This window comes from Hibiscus syriacus, unplaced genomic scaffold, assembly GCF_006381635.1.
Source record: "Hibiscus syriacus cultivar Baekdansim isolate YM2019G1 unplaced genomic scaffold, ASM638163v2 tig00002840_pilon, whole genome shotgun sequence".
In the NCBI taxonomy this organism is placed as follows: domain Eukaryota; kingdom Viridiplantae; phylum Streptophyta; class Magnoliopsida; order Malvales; family Malvaceae; genus Hibiscus; species Hibiscus syriacus.
The window spans coordinates 4384826-4407795 of record NW_024061947.1 but is presented as its reverse complement, the minus strand read 5'-3'; the positions used below and the strand labels follow the sequence as shown (position 1 = coordinate 4407795).

Here is a 22970-nt window from a genome sequence, read left to right as displayed (position 1 = left end):
CTTATGTTTAAATTTTTGTAAGTCACTTGACGTCCGAACATTGTAAATAAAATACTTCCTTTTTAAAAAAAAATGACAATGAGCGAATTTTAATCTTGAATTCTTTGAATATCATTTTAATTAAAAGCATTTTAATAATTGAGGTTGTAAATCTTTGACAAATGACAAGATTGAACCCTGCAAAACAATGACCCCTTGATCCTAATCCAGAGGTACACCAGAATACATACCATTTTCTTGTAGGGACCGAGCTAGTTTTCTGTTCACATAAAGAGTCAATCAAAGGGTTTGGCATTCAGGTATGTGTTAGGAGCAGATAAAATGGGGCAACTAGCACATAAGATTGCAAAACCAATTGGTTATTATTTCTGTTTATGACGTTCAATGATGATCATAATCTTCTTAGATGGAATGGTCAAGTAGATGAATCTAGTTTAGGTCAGTTGCTTGGGAATTGAACTCTAACGATGAGATTTTCTGACCTTCAACAAACACCGAGACTATAACAGGTTCTCCTCAGTGAGCTTAAGAAATGGAATACGTAAACAAACAAACAAAAACATATATATGTATACAATAAAGCTGAGCTATTCCGCTAAAGCAATTGGTAATAGAGGAAACTCGAAAGCCCTGGCTTTATGAATAGAGTACATTCAAACCATGACATTGATCGGGTATTTGGCAATCCGGTGTATGCTCCACTGTGGTTGTCAAGTCGAAGACTTTGTGACGACATGAATAATTCAGCTAGCCGAACAAAGGCAATTATAAAATATATGTATAATAAAGCTGAATTCAGCTAGCCAAACAATGGCAAATCAAATCAAATTTACTAAAATAAGGAGTTTCGGTGAATATGGACTAAGGGAGTTAAGGAACACCTGTTATAGTCAAACTCACACGAACACTCAGAAATCTCATTTTTAGACCGATATTTTTGCACTACCTTGACTAGGAAAGTCTACGAGGCTTGAACAAATTGAAGATTTCAGAGAACTGAAACAAAAGTGTTCTAAAGAGTTTAGCAAGTGACTATGCTAGTTGTGTCATTTTGTTCGCCTCTGATTAAAGTGCCAAATCAAGAAAGAGGGGTATGTCATTACCTTCACGAGGACCAATGGATGAAACACACCTTAGAATTTAGGTAGCCAACCTCTAAACCCACCTATCGATCTTGGTATTTGCCAAAGATTTGTAACTATCAATGATTAAAAGAGCATTTGATTCTTTTGATATCCAATGAATTCATGTTTTATGATTGGCTTCAATTGTGAAACTTAGAAGGAGGCAATATTTTTCAAAATTTTGAAAATTCAAGAAGAAGAAAAACATTTTCAAACAAGATAATCTCTCCGGCGGAAATATCTTGGAATTCAACAAATATATCTCCGAAGCTCAGAGTCGAAGTTGGGCAAGAGAAGCTATTTTGGGGCAAAATTTGATGAGGCAAAGAAAACAAATTGTCTCAGGTCAAGGTTTGCAAGAGTACACCTTGGTGGAAATGAAGACAAACTGAGTCAATGATAGAGTGAAGAATACTCTCGCAACTATTCTCCTTCCAGATCGAGAAAACATACATACATACATACATAAATACACATACATACATAATACATAAAATTTGTATCAAACATTTATCATCATATTTATTAAAGACATTTTTCTCCTCACTTGGGGACAAATTGGACAAAAAATCAAATAAATTTCATATTGACATCTATCATAACATCCAAGATAGTTAGTCAAAAATGCATCATTCTGATCTTTTCAGGAAATAAGAGCTCGGAAATAACCAGGTGTTTTCAACCTGAAAGAACAATGCAATCCCCATATTTGGCTTCCTGAAGTCAACAATCAGATCTTCTGAAGATGTTTCCTCAACATGCAGGAATCAATAGACAAACTTTGAGCTATGAGATTATTTTCTTTAAAAAATAATATAAAGTGTCGTTTCACTTGAGATAGTTTTCTTAAAAACAAATTTTATTTTGTCTCGCTTGAGACAACTTTCTCTTTAAAACAAATTATGTCTCGCTTGAGACATTTTCCCATAAATTTTGAGAATTTTAAAACAAATTGCGTCTCGCTTGAGACATTTTTCCTTTGAGATAAAAATTTTGAATTTGATTCACTTAAAACAAAATTAATCTCACCTTAGATTGTTGTTTCTTTCAAAATAAATTTTGTCTCGCTTGAGACCTTTTCCCTTGGAGATCCAAATTTCGAATTTGTTTCACATTAAACAAAGTTGATCTCACTTGAGATCGTTTCTCAAAAACAAACTTTGTCTCGCTTGAGACAATTTCTCTAAAAACAAATGTTGTCTCATTTGAGACTATATCTTAAAGCAAATTTCGTCTCGCTTGAGACATCATTTTCTCTCATAATACAAATTTCAAGGTTGTTGTATTTAAAGCAAAATTAATATCACTTGAGATTTTCAAAGCTGATTTGTCTCGCACGAGACAGTTTCCCCTTTTAACAAATCCTGAAATTGTTTCATTGGAAACAAAATAAACACTTTTGAAAACACCCTTGAGATTATTTCCACATAAACAAAATTGACAATATTTGAATCTTCTAAAACAAAGTTTTGTCTCTCTTGAGACAGTTTCTCTTGAAAAAATCTTTGAGTTAGTTCCTTTTAAATAAAATCTTGGAGTTTGTTCCTTTTGAATAAATATCTTTGAGTTGTTTCTTTTGAAAAATCTTTGAGTCTATTTATTTTGAAACAAAGTTTTGTCTCTCTTGAGACAGTTTTCTTTTGAAAAATCTTTGAGTCTGAAACAAAGTTTTGTCTCTCTTTAGACAATTTTGTGAAAAAATCTTTGAGATTGTTTCTTTTGGAAAAAAATCTTTGAGTTTGTTTCTTTGGGAACAAAATTTTGTCTCTCTTAAGATAGTTTCTTTTGAAACAAAAATCTTTGAGTCTGTTTCTTTGGAAACAAAATTTTGTCTCTCTTAAGATAATTTCTTTTGAAAAAAATCTTTGAATCTGTTTTTCTTAAAATAAATTTTGTATCTCTTGAGACAGTTTCTCTTGAAGTAAATCTTTGAATATGTTCATTTTGAAAATCTTTGAGTTTGTTTCTTTGGGAACAAAATTCACCATCTTTGAGTCTGTTTCCTTTGAAACAAAACAAACATCTTTGAGATCATTTCCCTTTAAACGAATTTTGTCTTATTCGAGACAGTTTTCCTTTAAACAATCTTTGAGTCATTTCCTTTGAAACAAAATTTTGTCTCTTTTGAGACAGTTGCTTTTGAAACATAACATCTTTGGGTTTGTTTCTTTTGAAACAAATCTTTAATTTGGTTTCTCTTGAAACCATAACTCCTTTAGATGACCAGATCTCCTCATCACGTATGAGCCGTGTCATTCCCCAGACCAGATCTCCTCATCACGTAGGAGCCGTGTCAACCATAGATAACCAGCCGTCCTCATCACGTAGGAACCGTGTTATCACCTTTAGATGGCCAGCCGTCCTCATCATGTAGGAACCGTGTCATCCCCAGACCAGATCTCTTCATCACGTATGAGTCGTGTCACCCTAGATAACCAGCCGTCCTCATCACGTAGGAACCGTGTTATCACCTTTAGATAGCCAGAACTCTTCATTGCGTATGAGTCGTGTCATTCCCCGACCAGATCTCTTCATCACGTATGAGCCGTGTCACCCTTAGATGACCAGACCTCTTCATTGCGTATGAGCAGTGTCGTCCCCACCAACAGAACTATCCATTTTTTTCAAACCAAAAAGAGGAGAACCAGACAAAAACGTGTTGTCTTATCATCTTTGCCCTATTCTTGTTAACACAAGAATGTGCAAAGAGGGGCAGCTGTAGACACCCGTTTTTGTCCGGGTTTTTTTATCGTTATTTTATTATTATTATTATTATTATCGTTATCTTATTATTTTATTATTATTTATTATTACATATTTTTTTTGCAGGCCAAAGCCCAATACAACAAGGCCCAACCAAGGCCCAAACACGAGCCCAAGTAATTAGGGTTTTAAACCCTAAACCTATCATCATTCAGCCGCCGCCGCCGCTTCTGTTGGACTTCCAGCCGCGCCGCCGTCACTGTTCCGGCCCACTCCGATGGTCCAGCCGCCGTTCCCACGCCACCATCGTCATCTACAGTGAAAAATCAGAAAACAAATCAACCCCAAGTTATCATCTACAGTGCACCAACTCCCCAAATTTAAAAACCCCAAATAAAATATAACCTAAATCCCGATATTTACGGGATTTAATCCTGCAAAATCAGTGAGACTCATACCCCTATTCTAGATATCATCATCATCTCACCCAACAAACAAGATTAAAGTACATGCAGCAACAAAAAGGAGGCCATTCGGGTTTTTAAAAAAAAAAAGATTTTGAGCAGAAGAAAACCATAAAATAGAGAGACATTCGGCTTAAACAGAAAAAAATCTGAAAATAAAAGAGAGATAGAGTGAGAATCTTACCCTTTTTCGACCACCACCGTTGCTTCATCGGAATAGAGGTCCATTTGCTTCGAAGGTAAGGGTTTTGTTTAAAGCTTTGAGGGATAAAGGGCTCGGTTCTTAGGTTGGATTTAGGAAAAGGAAAGAGGAGGGATAAGTGGGGCTTTGCGGTGGTTGTTTTAAGCGCCGATTGCCTCTTGGCCGTTGGAAGCGCCGTGGATCGGCGGCTGTTTGGAGAGTCTGGGAGAGTTCTCCTTTCTTTTTTTTTCGGGCAGAGGGAAATGGAGAAGAGAGGGTTTCTAAACCCTTAAAAGTGATATGTAACCCATGCAACGAACGACGCCGTTTTGGGCCTTAGGGTTTCTTGTCATCGGCGCATGGGTGAATCACTTAGGGAGGGTCTCTTGTTTGTACAAGTTGCATTCTGGTCACTTAATGGAAATGTTATATTATTATTTCGAGCTTATTATTTATTTTATGTTCTGTTTTAGTCCTATCTGTTTATTATTGTGTATGTTTATTTGTTTAGCTTTTTTATTGTTGATTTTGTACTCTTTTCATTTTAGTCATCAGATGGAACATTTGCATAATTTATTTAAGCTTTGAATTTTGTTACATTTATGTTTTTGGTCATTTTTTAGTTTATTTATTTTTGTATTTCATGCACCATGTTTATAAAGTTTGCATCTCGGTCACTGGGCTATTTATGGTTACTATTTTGTAAATTTATACATTGTACTCAGTATTTATGAAATTTTTATTTTGATCACTACTGTTGTATTTTGGTTTAAATATTGATTGTGGCCTACTTATTTTAATTTCATTATATCTTAGTCCTTAACTTTAATTTCGGGTTATTCTTGTTTCTGGTACCTATATTATTTACTGTATTTGATTATGGATATGTTTATTTGTTTGTTATTTAGCTCTACAAGTTTCTGTTATTACAAATTTGGTCCTTAAATTTTCAAATGTGTTTATATGGTTATTTATATTTTGATGTGTAATGTTTTATTGTTTCATTTTAGTCCTTTAGGCATATATATATATTTCGAATATTATATATTTGCATGTAGTACATTAAATAAATATTATTTGACTTATGTGTTGTAAATATCTTATTTTACATTTACAATTGTATTTATTCTCATATTATCTTCGTATTTAGTAATATGTTATTCAAATATTTTTTTAGAGCGCGAATTTGTAGAACGGGCGTAGAGAGTATCACTTGATCGAAGTGGTACAATCTAATACGACGTTCAAATTAAATGGAACTTGAAATAAATCAATCTTAGTTTGTTCATTTTTATTTTATATTGATCAATGCAAGTTATGTATTTTATTTTTCGTACTGTCAATATTCATTTTTACATTTGACTCGTATTTTATCGACGAGGGAATATTCTTTTATGGATGAGAAATAGTCGAGTTAGCTTTCCCGATGGAGGATTGCTAATTTCGAGATTTCTTTTCGAGTTAAGGAATTTTCTCTAATTATTTAATTCGAAGCAAATTAATCAACGTTCGATAAATAGATCACATTTTAACTTTATATTCGACTCATAAATTCCACCATTTACAATGATGTGTAAGCGACACAGTACCAATTTTGGGCGTTGCGGGGGTGCTTACCTTTCCTCGCACGTAACCGACTCCCGAATCCATTTAAATGAATCTTTGGTAACGCAGACCGAATCTTGTCTAAAAATGATTTTTCTTAAAATTGTTTTAAAAGACGTTTTTAGGTATTCGACCTACCTAACCCAAAGGTTGATGGCGACTCCATTTTTAATTTAATTCAAATCAATTCAAAATCACTCATTTTTTCCAATTTAAAGTCATAATTGTTTTTAAAAATAATATTTAATTGTTTTACAAAAAAATGGTTATGACAGCTTCAATACGATAAGAATGGGAAACCCAAGAGAGCGAATAACACATCAACTTTTTTACCACTAACGCGGGGTTCAACAAAGACCAAAAGACCCAGACGGCTGTCACGTAGATACTGTTTAGCTGTGGTAATAAATTTGGGATGGCCGCATCCCTGTATTTTCCAATAAAAAGCTTTAAAATTAGTAATAAAAAATATTAAAAAAATAATAGGAATTACCGCCAAATTAAGCAACATCATTCGCAATATGCATGGCTCTTGAGAGGGCCAAGTTCCCTATTAGGAACATAAATACCAGTGGCTGCTGGATTATCATGGCCATGTTGTCATCCTACTCCAAATTTAAGTTATCAGCCTGCTCCAAATTTAAGTCATAACGAGGATCATGAGGGTCGGTAGTATGAGAGGCTGATTGAAGGCAATGATTGCTCTCATTATCAACTATCGAATTTTGGATATTAAGATTATCATTCTCATTTAAAACGATGGCAGTATGATGAGCTTTGTCAAGAGTGGTGCTGGATATGAGCCGAGAGCTGTTAGCCTTGTTAGGATTTTTGGATAAAATTGGATAATCAGCGAGGGAAGTAGTGAGGGATCTTCTAAGCACAACCGGATTGGGTAGCTTTGACTGTAGTAGGAGTTTGCCCTTTGATTTGGAGATCGTCTTCGAGTTAGCTCGCTCTTTGTTTGGTGGAGAAGGAACTGGATGGATAGCCTTATTAGCATCTTGAGTATTAGTATCCGAATAACCATTAGATGGTTCAAAAATGGGATTAAATCGCGATTCCGAAATCGCAATACCAGAAGTATTCTTCGGTTGAGTTTGAGGTTTCTTTGATGTTTGAAGCTATCGTTTTTCAACGAACACCCAGGAACCAAACATTGGGGAATCTTTGTTTATTCAGCCTGTGGGGTTTCAGATTTCTCCATATCCTGATCGGCAACGGGAGTGAAACATGAAGTTTGAAGGTGACCATATTTCCCACAATTAAAACCTACTGACGGGAGAGACTCATATTCGACAATCTGAACTCTTCCGTTAATCACCAGTTTTGAAATCAAAAGTTTGTTCAAATCAATGTTGATTGCCATCCATGTAAAACGACCACGCCTTCCACTCTCAGTATGGTGATCTAGGCGAATGACTTTTCTGATTCATTCCCCAATATCTGTAATAATGTTGCGTTTATAGAGAGTTGCTGGGAGCTCAGACAATCGGATCCACGCCATGATCCTTTTCGTATAGAGGTTTGAAAAAGAAAACTCCTCCGTCCATGGCTCAACAATGAGGTAATGTACAAATATCGTCCAAGGTTCATCTGCAAGAAAATTCGTCTAAATCATCACTAGAATGAAAAGGCAAGGAAATAATCTGAAAATTCATTAATTAGATTGCTAATTTTAGTTTTCATAGTTTGTAGATCTTCGACTATAGGGTATTGTATCCAATACGATGCACTTTTAATCACCACAGTTTGATCTAGAGATTTAACAGCCATCGAAATGATGCGACCTGAGAAAGTAATCGAAATTAATCCATCGACTATGCTTCGGACAACATCGTCTTCTTGGATTTCGATGTCTTCATCGTCTAGGATCTGATCGTCAAATCTGTACCCCGATCCAATGTTATTCATTAAGGAGGCTTTGTATGACATTGGCTTTCCCAAATCATCCGCTTGTGGCATCGCTTTATCAAGGTTAGAAGCATCGTTGGGGAGTGATTCTGTGGAAGCAGAGAGGGGAGGGATCTCCATCGGTGCAACTTCAATGAAGGAAGAAGGGGATCAACCCTTGTCTGACGGTTTGTCATCTTGTTGTTTGGGTTTTTTAAGGTTACAGGGTTCGTCAGAATTTTCAGAAAAATAAAGCGTTGACATTCTCTATGTTTATTAAAATATTTACTAAAATATTTTATTATATAACCTATGAAATTTTATGTCATGATATCTTTGAAAAATAATTTTATGATAAATTATATATTAACTTATAATAGAGCCGTTGTTAATTATTAATTTACAATTAATAAGATTTAATATTCGTTACAATTAATCGACTATTTAAGTTGAGCGATATAATCAACCGAGCACTCTAACTACTCTATTTATATAGCGGCCTACCAAAAACTCACGCTAGCTACTCTAGACATCAATGTACTGTAACCCAATCCCTCCGTTTACTTCGACTCCTAAGTCTTGTTTTCGAAAGGAACGAACTTTCCCTTCCATTTTTTTACGAACAATCAATCGCATGAACTCATTGCCTAAATCTGCCGTCTTTCAAAACCTTAGTAATTGCCCATTTTAGAAAACAAATTCGCGTATTTTTTATTCAGAAGAAAAAGAAATGGAGAAAAACAAAACATTCAAACACTACTCTCAAGAGCCCGATTCGCCTCATCCATGGAACGCCGATTTGGGATTCAACAACGCGACCGATCGGCGTTACGTGTTTTCGCGGCAACATTCGTTTAAACAGCCAATTAGAGATCTCCAAACCCCCAACTTTTCCAACGATTCCACGAAGCCTTTTCTATCGAGGAATGTCTCCAGCATCGATATACCCCCAGGGTCTTACTCTTTTGACCATGTCAAGGAAGGAGCTTTCGAAGCCAAAGAACCGGAATCGGCGGATAAATTATCGGTTTTGTGGGTTTTTCGGGTTATGAGAACAGGTAATCGGCAAATGAAGAGGCTGCTGATTATGATTTCGCTTAATGTGGCGTATTCTACTGCTGAATTGACGATTGGGCTCTTTACCGGCCGTGTTGGTGAGATTCTAATGTGTTTTATGTTTGGTTTTGCATTTATATGCATAAATTGCTTAGCTTTGTATGTTTAATTTTATATTTCTGTTATAGTTATTGTAGTTTATCAGTTTGTGATTAAATTAGGTAATTATTTTGCTCAATTATTGAGGTATGTATTTGAAAGAATTTTGGCTTATCAATTTGGATAAAGAAAATCTAAAGCGTGCATTGGACTTGTTATTTCTATGTAATAACGGTTTCTGCTAGCAAATTAACTGCTTTTGATCATTCTCCATATAGTTTTTGTTTTTAGTTATAATATTTGCAATTTAACTGGGCTTCTCCTTGTATTGATGCAAGCAAGCCTTTTGTTTTTCGCCTTTTCAATGTTAAGTTTTATGGGAGTGTGCTTATATGCACATATTCTAAGTGATATTAAGGACTATGCATTTCTTTGTGACTGTAAAAGTCTATTATTCTGACAACTTTTTGGCCCTATGTATCAGTGTTTAGTTGTTCTTTATTACTTTTTCAACAATTTTCTTTGAATTTCGATGTCCTTAATTATGTACATGAAAGGGAGTGCGATTGTCTATGCTATCACCCTTGTATGAATCAAATTCCTTGTTGATTTAATTTCCATCAAGTCTTTTGGGTTCCTTGTTTTATAGGTAAATTTTTCTCTGTTCTTTATTTTGTTGTAATGTTTGTCTTTTCAGGTTTGGTATCTGATGCATTTCATTTGACGTTTGGCTGTGGTCTCCTGACATTTTCATTGTTTGCAATGGCTGCTTCTCGAAGAAAGCCTAACAGCATTTATACTTACGGGTGAGATCATACAGCTTCAAATATGTCATGGAATAAAATTGGTGCAGTTTATTGGTATTTCTTGGAGTTATTAAAGCTGGTTAAAGTTTTCCAGAAAGTATTTATTTCCTTGGTACTATTTAGATTTAATTTTTCTGAAACATACGTTTTACATGAAGATATGCCTCTGATTAAGATAGTGTCTTTTATCAAGCACGCAAAAAACCTTAACTCCACACAGTTACCTCCATCATTATTCACGGGTCCAACAGATTCATGTGTTGTTTATAGTTGTCTATTATTTTCCAATTTTCAGTTATTTTGTGGAAAAATGGCAGCCATTAATCTCTTCTCTACAAAGGAGATCTCAATTGCATATCCTTCATCCTCTGAAATCCCTATGAAATGACAGAAATTTTTTACTTTAAAGTTATCTTGTGCATGTTATATCGATGGTTCAGTATGACTGCTAATAATTTTAAAAATTTCATTATCAGGTACCAAAGACTTGAAGTATTGTCAGCATTCACCAATGCTGTAAGTCTTTATTTTCAACATTATTTATGTCAAAATGTTGGGTTCAAGTTGTATTCTGAAAGAAGCAGGGATAAGTGTATGTCGGAACTGTAGGTTAAGGAATTAAAAGGAAATCATTATTGGATAAATTCACTAAGAAAATAAATCTTACGGAGAGGACCAAACTCATAATACAAAGCTGATAAACAAATTTAAGATGAAAAGCAAAGCTAAGACTCATTAGCATTATTACAACCGGATAGCTTTTAGGCAGTACAACAGGGTCTAAAAGTATGCTAGTAATGTAGTTGGATGTAGTAGTGGGATGCATGACTTTGGGAAGGGAAGATCAAAGTGTGAAGCTCCGTATATTTCTTCGAACACATTCTCATATTGTTCTTGGAACAAGTCAATCCCCAATTGGATTTAGCTGTAAGTTTATTCACTCCACATGGCTTCATAAATATGTGCTCACAGTTGGCAATGCATCATAGTCTCTCAGTCTGTATCATATTCATGTTATGATTTCATTCTAGTTAAGTTTGATGTGCAATGAACTTAAGGATGAGATAATTTCTCTCTCTAAATGCCAGATGCTGTCTGATAGAAGTCACTTGTCTTTAATCATGTTGGAAGAGAATGCTAGTGGGATTAGATATATGTTGTTTTTTTTATTCCATCTTAAAGTTTGATGATATATACTCGTATTTTCTCAAAGCTTAGCTTTACTTTTCTTGATGTAATAGAAAAAGTGAATTATATTTAGATTCAATGTGCAAAATTAGATTCTCAAAAAAGAAAAAAAAGGAAAATAGTGTAGGAAATTATAACTGCTGGCTTGCTCTGTTCTTCTCCGCTGCTTTCAAGTGCATGCAACTATTATAATGAATATGTGTTTTGTGTTCTCTTGGCTTTACCAATTTTCCTAGGTCTTTGAAATGTTTCAGCAATTCTATTTTGTTTCTTGCGTCTTACCTGCTAAAAATGGGTTAACATCTTGATATTCTTGATTTTGCTGCCTGTGTAGACAGCTATTTCTATTGTTCTTGTCGTTCTCCTTAGCTGTGGAAGCACTTCACGCTTTCATCCAAGATGAATCAGAGCACAAGTAAGTGATTGTGCCCTTGATTTGTAGTACAGTGGTAAATATTAGTAATACAGCCATTTAATATATATATATTTACTAGAAAAAAATTGAAAATATTTACTGACCTTTTTTTGTTGCTTATAGGCATTATTTGATTGTTTCAGCAGTGGCAAATCTGTTGGTGAATTTATTGGGCGTTTGGTTCTTTAGAAATTATGCTCGAATCAATCTTGGTAAGTCAGATATCGTGGCTCTTAATGCCTTACATTTGAAATAAAATAAGAATGCTTATGCATTTATGAGGTTCAGAAACAAGCAATTTATTTTTATCTGCCTATATTTGTACTATATTTTTTCACATTTTTTTAAGTTCCCTATGCTGTGGGCTTATATTATATACATTGTGATCAGCTTTATTGTGATATGAGAACCATAAGCTTAATAAGGTTTATGATTGCCACAATTTGAAACATGAGCTTGGGATAATTTGGTAATTTTATATGTATATTTTTCTTGCAGCATACAGGAAACCTGAAGATATGAATTACCATTCGGTTTGCTTGCATGTTCTTGCAGATTCCATTCGCAGGTGTGACAGCTGTTCTCTCTCTATTCATGCATAATTTCTTCTTTTATTTACCACTGTCTTGATCATCTCTACATTTTTCCCCCTCAGTGCAGGTTTGATATTGGCATCCTGGTTTCTCTCTCTTGGGTAATTTCTTGCTTCAACTTTAATCAACTGCTGAAGGAACAAAAACATGGAATGTTACTCCAATTTCTCCCTTGTTCTTTATTCATTGTCTTAACTTTTCTTTCCATTCATGCAGGGTTAATAATGCAGAAGTTTTGTGCTTGGGATTAGTTTCAGTTGCGGTCTTTATGCTTGTTATGCCTCTATTTAAAGCTACTGGTGGTATCTTGCTTCAGACGGCACCACCGAATATTTCATCTTCAGCCTTGCACAAATGCTGGCGACAGGTGGTTGTCTTTACCTTATGCAAATTTCTTTGTCGAATTTATGCATCTTTCTTTTCTGAATTATAATTTAATTGTCAATCTTGTTTAGATTGTTTCTCATGAAGATGTTACACAAGTATCTCAAGCTCGGTTTTGGGAACTAGTGCCTGGTCATGTTGTTGGATCCCTTTCACTTGAGGTATTTTACTGTAACATTCATCCCGTGCGCTTTGAAAATGTTTTTTCATCCATTGTTGTATGTTTAATGCTGCATTTGGTACCGACAGGTGAAGAAAGAGATGGATGATCGGCGTACACTAGAGTATGTGCATGGTTTATACCATGAGTTGGGGGTACATGATTTGACGGTGCAAACATATTATGTATGAACATCATCATCATCATCCTCTTTGCTCTTTTGTTTCGATTGTATTTATGGGAAAAGAACCTTACGTTGTAGTCATTTTGTCATCTCAAATGGATATATTATGACGAGACTAGGGGTGAATTTTGAAACTACTGCTTCGGTCAAATTGACCACCATTCAAAGAATTGATATAATATTTATCCATATTATCAAACCAGCCCTGTCATTAGCATCCATCCCAGTTTTTATTACCTATCATGCCTCGAGTCACATATGATTGATAAACTAATTAGGAGACGTTTGGTTTGCGGAAAAGTTCATCATCAAGGAATACCTTATTACCAATAGTAGCATTTTTAGGTTAAAATGGTAATGATCTTTTCCATAATTGTTTTTTCATGTTTGGTTCATGGAAAATGTCATTACCAAGTAATATCTTATTACCAATAGTAGTAAGTTTTAGGTTAAATTAGTAAGAATGTCATTACCTTCAAATTCTTAGGTAATGAACAATTTTCACAACTTTTTTCATATGGATTATTCTCAATTCTTTTTCTTTATGTTTTACTCAAAATTATATACGTAATAATAATAATATACAAAGAGTTTAATTTAAAAAATATTAATAACTTTGAGTAGTTAAAATGATTTTATATTTTCAGTATTTAGTATATTAATTATTTTATAATTTTATGAGGTGAAAATATTATTATTGTAAAAATACGATTATTTAAAATAATATTTAATTTTGAGTTATTTAAAAAATAAATTTTATACATTAAAAAATAATATATTTGTCCACATGATATCACAATATTATTTTTCATAATATATTATATTTTATATAAATAAATATAATACTTATGAAAATTATTTAAAATTATAAGTTTGATATACTAATTATATTAATTATATGTTAAATTTATTTTTTTCTTTAAACTTAGATAGTATAATAATTAAAATATTTTTATGAGTTTTCATTCAAATATTTAAAATTTAATATTAAAGTTTTACTTGTTAAAGATATATATATGACACAAATAATTTAATAAAATATGCATCAAAACAATCTTATATTTCATGAACCAAACATAATCTTATTCCGTGAACCAAACAAGGTAATACAACATTCTCAGAGTAATGTTACATTCCGGTAATTTTATTCTCAAAAGTAATCTTACATTCTGTAAACTAAACGTAACAAAAGAAAGCTTGGCAATTTTTTATTAAAAACCCCAAATAAATAATTATTTAAAAAAACAGGACCCTCCAGAAATTACTTGGAAGAATAATTCCCAAATCATCCACATTAGATGACCTCGAGGCTTGCAAACTGCGTGTTAAATCCTCGCACCCTTCAATACGTGAGATACATCCGATGTGGGCGCACTTTCCAGGTAAGCCAATAAAATAATTGGATAAAATGACCTCGCGAATTGCGAAGCGCGCAAGGTAGCCTTTATGATCCAAAATATCGCGAGATTTATAGGGGACCTTACTGCCTGCAAAGTGTGAGGACAATAGACTCCCTACCCTCTCTTTAGTGTCCATAGCCTTGTTCGGATACTATTTTTGAGTAGGAAGCTAATTTTTTTTAAAATTTAATTATAAACGCGTAGTGTTGCAATTTACTTTAAGGTGACTATACTGTGTGGGGAGGAAACTATTACCCGCAAGATGATGCATTTCATCTGGGAGGTGCCTATTGATGGAGTAGCTATTATTGGTGTTGCCAGAGCCCCTAGAAATGTATGCGAGGCATTACTCAGAATTGATCTGCCAGATGATACACGAGATGGTGAAAAAATAAAAATTAAATTTTTGGATGAAAATTTAACGAACCTACCCCAAAATGTGGAGTATGAAGTGAAAGATGTAAATATAAATGTTTTTATCTATGAATATTTATTAATATTTCAATTTATTTATTTGGAAATTAAGTAGTTATATTATTTTATTAATTTTCGAAGCAATTTACTCGTGCGCATATACTATGAGTTATTGAGGGATTTTAATGTCAGACTAATCGTGAAATAAGGTGCATCTGATGTGGTTGAATCATTTGCAAAATTTGAGTGATTCAAGAAATATAAGTTGGGGATCGACAGTTTTGACATCTTTCTTCTGGCAGCTTTGTAGAGCCGTAGATCCGACGGAAATGTCATTAGAGGGTGTTTTTTGTTGTTGCAGTCGTGTGCCTGGATCCGTATGTCATTTTTATGCCCGATCCTTAAAACCATTGTCCCATATGAATTTATGTTACTTAAGAGGTAAAAAATATATCTTTTATCTATTTTTTTATAATATTACTAACAAATAATACAATTATATTGTATTAATGATAGGTGAACTGATGAAACCTCTCACGCCCACTTACCAACACAACAATGAGACTTCAAACTCTTGATCGATAAGTTTGTACATCATGTAATAAAATATTTTCCTTCAGTTTTTATCTTATAATTTTAGAATAATTTGATTTATTTGAGGTTTTTATCTAATAAAGTTGTGTAATTTTAATTTTATAGTTCTTGTAGACGCCTTACTTCGATGCTGCTATTGCAGATTGTATATCGCATGATATTCGGGTGAATAATACACCTGTGTACATCGTGTCAGTCCCACTGATCTTGTATGAGATAGTCGAGTGACATCCTACCGAATACGTCTTTCGACAATTTAAATGTGTTCAATCAATTTCGCCATATCCACCTTGTTTGGATGAGTTGCATCGATTGACGTGATAAGGGAAGACATAAATTAATTGGACGAACCATAATGTGGTGTATCTGAACAACTAGGTTTGAAGATTCGAGAGGACGCCCATGACTCAACATATCTTCGACCACAGCGTGACATACAATTATATGCGGTGGCACTAAGAATATGGGATGTCACATATATTGACATTGAGGAGCGATCGAGAGAATTATATGTTCCTCCATAGAGTCGCCCATGGACGAGGAGACAACGTGGGGGGAGTTAAGGCAGAGAAGAAAAAGACAACAAGGTGCATCATCCTCATCAGAAACAACATAGGGACCTCCTCAGACATCGTTGACACATCTTGACCATGTCTTCACCGACTCGACTCAATCAACATTTCAGCAAATAGGGCAATTCTCAGAAGGTTTCTTCACCGACGTCTTTGACCAGTTGAATTCACCACCGACACAATTGGCGGCTAACTTTCGATTCGGTATTGTTGATCAGACACTACCGCAGAGCATATTTTACATCGGTCTCAGTTCCAGTTCTAGTAGTGGATCGATTCCATATACAACTACTGATCCTGATGATGATGATGATATTACTAAAGAGGAAGAGGAACCGCAATTATGATAGCAAAATGATTGGTGATGCATCTCTCGGTGTCGTGTTTCAATCCACACACACTGTGACAATAACGCTACCAACAAAGTTAACGTATAACAAGTTGATGAAGGAAGTGAAGAAAAATGTCCCACATGCTCGCTTTACAAAATTGTTACCCTTGCAGTATCGACTATCAATGTCGTTAAAACCATTAACGTACACAATATACACCGTTGAGGACAATATTGATGTGCATATAATGGTTGATGATGGTACCAATGTGTTAAGTTGGAGACGAGTGAAGTTTGAATTTGATCCAACTGTTGACAGCCCGACGGCAAATTTGACAAACGACTTCAATTTGTTAAGCACACACGGTACACAGAACGATTGGGTGCATCATCGTTTTCAATTTCAAGGCATTCTTGTGTTGCTAGATTCGAGTTTGACTTGAACATGCAACCAATGCAATAATCCACGTTTAACCCATTCAATGATTTTTCATCTGGATGATATTTAGAGTATATTTCTTATGCGGATAACGTCTCAACACATATGGGGAGACATTCTTTTACTGGTATGTGTGACGTTGATATTGGGTAACGGTTTGTGAGCGGTCTCGTGATCGAAAAACACATGCAGTTACGGCTAACTTTGATTTAAATGAGGTTGAACTATTCCACTTTGAGGGGATCATTCTGACGAAGAACCAGAAGACCTTGGCATTCAACCAGAAGCAGAAGACAATGAAGAATACGGCGCGACTACAATGGTTCCACATGCTGCAACGTCTATTTTTTGTTATCAGCCACCATCACACTTTACAATTGATATAGAAACATGCAACGCTCCGTAATTTTCCCAATTCCCACACATTGAGCAATACAATCAACGTAGTACTGGTGATCTCTATGTTAGAATCGTTTTCAGGTTAATATAATGTTTTAATTTTTTATTATTTATTTTGATTTGTTAATTGGTAAGTTGGCAATTTTATTTACTCTTTTTACGAATGAGTTTTAAGATAAAAGAACAAGTTGTAGCTGCAATCATGAACTACAACATACGTCGCTCTATCACGTCAAATGTGAAAAAAAAACTGATGCGGATAAGTACATCGCTGAATATCTCCACAAGAAGCAGGGATGTAATTGAAGGGTACGTGTACCACGGTTGAAGACGATGAATAACTTTTGGAAACTCACAAAATACGTCCAACCACATACATGCACCGCCAACATCCTGAATTAAAATCATTGTAACTTGGATGTGTACGTACTTTCTGATGCCTTCATTCAAGTTACATCGCTATACCAGTACACAGATGACTACCACAAAGCATGATATACAAGGTATCAGGCCCAATAAAAATTATTCGGCCAATGGGAGGAATCATACAATGAATTGTGGCCATAGATTAAATTGATGCAGAAATACATTTCGGGAATAGTTGTGAAATTGGAAACAATCCCGGCGTACAAAAATGATCGTCTTGTACAAGGTTTCTTCCAATTCTATCAGCTCTTTTGGACTTTTTCGCAATGTATTAATGCATTTTGACACTGTAAGCTAATTGTTCAAATCGACTGTACTTGGTTATATGGTCTAATAACTCAAATAATGTTATTGACGGTTGCACAAGATGATAACAGAAAAACTATTTCCATCGTCTTCATAATTGTTGAAAGAGGCGCTAGTATCAAATACACACTCCAGCGTATGGACCCGTCTTGCCAACCCCTAATATTTATCATCGGTACTGTTTACGACATATTACCGTAAACTATTTGCAGAAGTTTAAGAATCAAGATGAGCGTCTAATGGTTCTTTGAATGGGTACATCTTTCACCCTTTTTGGTTTACCATATCTTTACAAGAATTAGTTCAAATTAATTGTTCCACTTTTTATAGATAGTTTACACGCAGTTCATACGTGAGTTTGAGGACCTGATGCAGAAAATGAGACACATGAATTCTCATAGCTTTAATTACCTTACTAGAACCCCAAAGAAGAAATAACTTTGATCATTTGATGGGGGTAGACGATATGGTCACATGACAACGAACTTGGCTGAGGTAATAAATTCATCACTAAAGGGAGTGTGTCATTTGCTTATCACGTCCGTTGTCAATGCGACATATTATCGAATAGAAACCCTTTTCACAACCTTGGGAAGACAAGTAGCTGGCTGGATGACAGGAGGCCACCAATCCATCCAGACCTCTTTAGTAAATTTTAAACATTCCAACGCAATGAGTGTCATATACTTCTCTCACGAAATGTCATTATTATGTGTATCAGAATTTGTGAGGTCATTGGAAGGCATACAACACAACACATACGTGATTAATTTACGAGAAAAAATATTCGAATGCAGATTCTTCTAAACTTTCAAATACCTGTGTGTGCACACCATTATTGCTACTTCTTCTGTTCGAATACCCTACATGAGATTCGTTGATCGGGTTTACTTACTTGAAACTATTTTCAAGGTTTATGAATACTAGTTCCCTCCCATTGGAAATGAATAGGATCCGAATGAAGCTGACGATGAACCTACAATATGGCCAAATTATGCACTACGATGAAAAAAATCGGTCGTCCACGGTCAACTCGAATTTTTTGTGACGAGGATTTAGTTGAACATCAAGAAAGAATCGGACAACTGAAATTATGCTCTATATGTAAGAATCACGTACGCACGAAGAACAAATGTCCCAATCGTTCATACCCACGTATCAATTAAATGGGTTTTTTACATTATTTCTTTTTTAATTGACAACACATATTACTTAGTTTTCAATTTCTTTTGATTTATTCATGCATTCCAACCTTTTCCAACACGATGTTTACCCCATTAAAATATCTCGTATGTGGCCAAATTAGCCTTAACATAAATATACGTTGCAATACTATACCTCTAAGCATATAAATTCTTAAATCACTCATATTTACAAGCCATAAGTAACACTCTAATATGTCTATCAAACAATTTTTTTCTTATTCCTTCACAAAACCATGATTTCTAAACATTTTCAATGTCATTTTTACCCTGCTTAAAATGTCTTATATATGATGATATTATAGTCAACTTAAAGATAAATTGTAACACTAAGCGTTTATAATTAAAAATTTAAAAACAAATTCAGTTTCCTACTCGAAAATAGTATTCGAACAAGGCTATGAACACTAAAGGGGGTAGAGAATCTATTTTTCTCGCTCTTTGTAGGCCGCGAGGTCCCCATAAATCTCACGATATTTTGTATTATAAAGGCTACCTCGCGTTTCGCAATGCGCGAGGTCATTTTCTCCAACTGTTTTATTGGCTTATCTGGAAAATGCACCCACATCAGACGTATCTCGCGTGTTGGAGGATACGGGGATTTAACACACTGTTTGCAGGCTGCGAGGTCGTTCGATGTGGACAATTTGGGGGTTATTCTTTAAAATAATTTATGGAGGATCATATTTTTTTAAATAATTATTTATTTGAATTTTTTAATATAAAATTGCCAGAAAACTTCATATGATAAATTAGGCATCAGGAAAGGGGATGTCTTATGTACGACAACCTTAATACATCTAAGGAAAGACGTTACCGAAAACATTATTATTTTTTTAACATTTTTCAATAAAGCACTACCTAAAACATTATTTTTTCTACCGAAAATGTTAATATTAGGCGCTGCCTAAAATATTTAACATTTCAGGTAAAGCGATATCTAAAATATTTTTTTTTTACCAAAAATATTAATATTAGATTTTACCGAAAATTAGTTATCAAAAATAATATTTTCAATAAAAAAATAATATTTTAGATAACGTTTTATTAAAAATATTAAAAAATTAATAATATTTTTAATACGATATTTCTTAACCATATATTAAAACCGACATACAACGCAACTACACTAAAGGTGAAGACCAAGACCAACATCAACAACGCGTGAATAAAGAAAACAAATCCATTGAAGACACGGTGCTGAAGAATGCCAGCTTCTTCGGGGTGAAACCAAAATAGGAAAGTGTAGTCTAACAGGAAGGAGTGCACAATTGTCAAGTCTGGAGTATTGATAATTTGATAGCCAACATAAATCGTTAAATCACATCAGTAGACTGTGGTATATGACAATGATAACACTAAATCATTAAGACCAAACACTTCAAATCAATTAATTAAAATGCTTAACTTATTTAATTTTTAATATAAAAATATTTTTTTTTTGAAAAATATAATAAAAATTACAAAAATATTTTCAATTTTTATGTCTTAAAATCAATTATTTGTTGAAATAATATTATTTTTAAATATTTTTAGATCTTTTTACATTATTTACATATTTTTATAAAATAATGTGATTTTTTTTCATAATTACTTAAAATAATTTTCATATTTCAATGTAGAAGAAGGTAGAATGGATAATTTTCCAGAATGACCAAACAATTCACTCCCAATTAAACATTATAATCAAATTTTGGACATGCATAATACTTCTTCCGAAGCCAAAACTAAGAAAAAGAAAAGAAAATAAATGAGCATGTGCATAAATTACAAGGAGATTCATATTTGACATAATCCAATTACAACAACAAACATGAAAAACATTTATATTCACACGATCACCCTCAACAACAACAAAAAGTGAATTGAATTGAACAACATTATTATATGTATAATCTTGTACTCGAATTTAACTTGATTCGGAACACAATTTAAATTAACTCAGAAGATCCAATGCTTCATCTTCCATCGACCTCAGAGAAAGTACTAAATTGAGTACTTGTGCTAGAGTAATCAGAGTGGCTGAAAGCAGGGGGCAGTGCAGGCCACACAAATGAAGGCCTTTCTAATGGCACCTGTGGTGGATCAGCTTCCCCTGTAAGAACCACCAAAACATTCTTCATCGAAGGCCTGAAATGTGGGTTCGGATGACAACAAGCTAAACCCAGAATAAGTGCAGATTCCACTTCTTTTTCCACAAAATCTCCCTCCAAATTTGAATCCACAGCGTATGTAATCTTTTCTTTCCTGTGATATTCCCATAACCAATTCACAATACTGTTGTTATAGTTATTCAACTCACTCTGATTACCAAGCTTTCTTCCACATACAACTTCGAGGAGGAGGACACCATATGAATAAACATCAGTTTCGACCGTTGCCCGACTGATTAGAAACGTCTCCGGTGCCATATATCCCGGTGTGCCGGCGATCTCGATGGTCGAGTGATGTGTTTTCTCTCTTTGTTGGATCGTTCTTGCCAATCCGAAATCTCCCAATCTGGCATTGAACTCCGAATCCAGCATTATGTTGCTACACTTGACGTCCCTATGAAGCACCCTTCTCTCACATCCGTTGTGAAGATAATCGAGTGCCTCGGCCACACCTTGTATGATGATGAGCCTAGTTTCCCAGCTTAGGTTTGGTTGATTCGGTTCATCGTTTTTGACCGTTTTCTCGTCGTAGAATATGAACTTATCGAGGCTTCCGTTCATCATGTACTCGTACACGAGGAGGAGCTCTTTGTTCTCGTAGCACCATCCGATTAGTTTGACGAGGTTTTTGTGGTTCAAGCTGCCGATGGTTGTGACTTCGGCTATGAATTCTTGGCTCCCTTGATGTGATTTCTTCGACACTCTTTTGACAGCGATCTCTTGTTCTTTCCAAATCCCTTTATAAACCGTGCCGAATCCGCCTTTTCCAAGCTTGTTTTTGTGGTTAAAATTGTTTGTTTCTCTCTTCAGTTCTCTGAGTTTGAATCTTCTTGGAGCAGTGGAGCTCTTAATATGATCTTCTATATTTTGAAACGCTTTTTCTGGATCATCCTTTCTGGATCTTCTACTTCTCCAATGGATGTAAAAACCCAGTCCCAGAACCATACCCAGAGCGAGAATCGGGATAAAAATCCAAACCCACAACAGATTTGAATCTTCACCCATATCTTCACCATGAAATTCCCAAGCTCTCACACAGTTCAGCTCTTGGAATTCTCCAGTCGAAGCTGAGAATCCCACATGGACAGTTTCTGGAAGAAACAGGGAGAGATTGATAGGCACTGAGAGTACCGGAACTTGACTCCGTTTCTGGTTTCTGTTGGAAACGAAAACGGTCATGTTTTTTCCGTCGTATTGAACAACGGCCAACACATCGACGCCCACGGAAAGATTAACGCCGTAGCCACTCAACGATCGTTGCTCGATGGAATAACAGCTATTGATATCCAAGCCGAGATGGTTGCCGTCAGGGTCTTGTTCATAACTCTTCCTGGTGTCGAACTCCACGCCGACGATCCCTGCTCGAGAGGTTCCGTTGGTGGTGGCATTGACAAGGCCGAGCCATTGGCCGAAGCTGCCATTCGGGACATCGGAATCTGCACTGAGCACAAAAGCTAAACCTTCCCCGACTTCCGGTGAGTTCTTGTTACTGATATTAATGACGAAGGTTGTATTGAAAGACGCTAATCTTCTTTTCTTTCTATCCCATAGCTTGAATTTCTTGGCGTAATATGCCCTTCCCGGTGTGTATTTAACGTCTCCGCTGAGATCGGGTGTGATTTGGAGGGCATCTCTGAAAATAGTGGAGTTCTCAGTCAGCAACAGATCTTTTCTGTTTTCTTCCTGGAAATCTGTGAAGTTGAAATCAAAACACTCAGCCTTGATGTTGATGCAAGAAAGGAGGATTAAGATGGGTAAAAGGCAGAGCACAGTCAAAGATGCCATATACCGAATGAGCGCAGCAAAGAAGAAAGATTATGTGTCGGGAGGCGGTGAGAATTAATGGAGGGTTTTGGTTAATCTGAGGGATTAAGGTGTT

The 22970-nt window shown here is 34.9% G+C and overlaps 2 protein-coding genes across 3 annotated transcripts; one reads left to right on the top strand and one right to left on the bottom strand.

Annotated features, from left to right (window-relative positions):
- Positions 1-8516: 8516 nt before the first annotated feature.
- LOC120153288 (metal tolerance protein C2-like) lies at positions 8517-13008 on the top strand. 2 transcript variants are annotated; one of them, XM_039165279.1, is made up of 10 exons: positions 8517-9124; positions 9823-9931; positions 10408-10447; positions 11458-11534; positions 11658-11746; positions 12033-12102; positions 12190-12228; positions 12344-12494; positions 12583-12672; positions 12761-13008. In XM_039165279.1, the coding sequence occupies exons 1-10, from the start codon at positions 8701-8703 to the stop codon at positions 12860-12862; spliced, it is 1191 nt and encodes a 396-aa protein (XP_039021210.1). In that variant the 5' UTR covers positions 8517-8700; the 3' UTR covers positions 12863-13008. The 2 variants fall into 2 exon arrangements, with proteins under 2 accessions (XP_039021210.1, XP_039021217.1); XM_039165286.1 differs by lacking the exons at positions 12583-12672; positions 12761-13008 and having other exon boundaries at positions 12195-12228; positions 12344-12435.
- Positions 13009-20881: 7873 nt separating this feature from the next.
- Positions 20882-22970, bottom strand: LOC120155302 (probable L-type lectin-domain containing receptor kinase S.5). Its single transcript, XM_039166862.1, has one exon. It carries the CDS (start codon positions 22874-22876, stop codon positions 20897-20899), a length of 1980 nt encoding a protein of 659 aa, XP_039022793.1. The 5' UTR covers positions 22877-22970; the 3' UTR covers positions 20882-20896.

Bases quoted from the DNA above. Each gene is read 5' to 3' on its own strand.
- LOC120155302 (XM_039166862.1), bottom strand. From the start codon at position 22,876: ATGGCATCTTTGACTGTGCTCTGCCTTTTACCCATCTTAATCCTCCTT.
- LOC120153288 (XM_039165279.1), top strand. From the start codon at position 8,701: ATGGAGAAAAACAAAACATTCAAACACTACTCTCAAGAGCCCGATTCG. The intron at 9,125-9,822 runs GTGAGATTCTAA...TTGTCTTTTCAG, and splicing joins GCTCTTTACCGGCCGTGTTG to GTTTGGTATCTGATGCATTT. The intron at 12,673-12,760 runs GTATTTTACTGT...TGGTACCGACAG, and splicing joins TTGGATCCCTTTCACTTGAG to GTGAAGAAAGAGATGGATGA.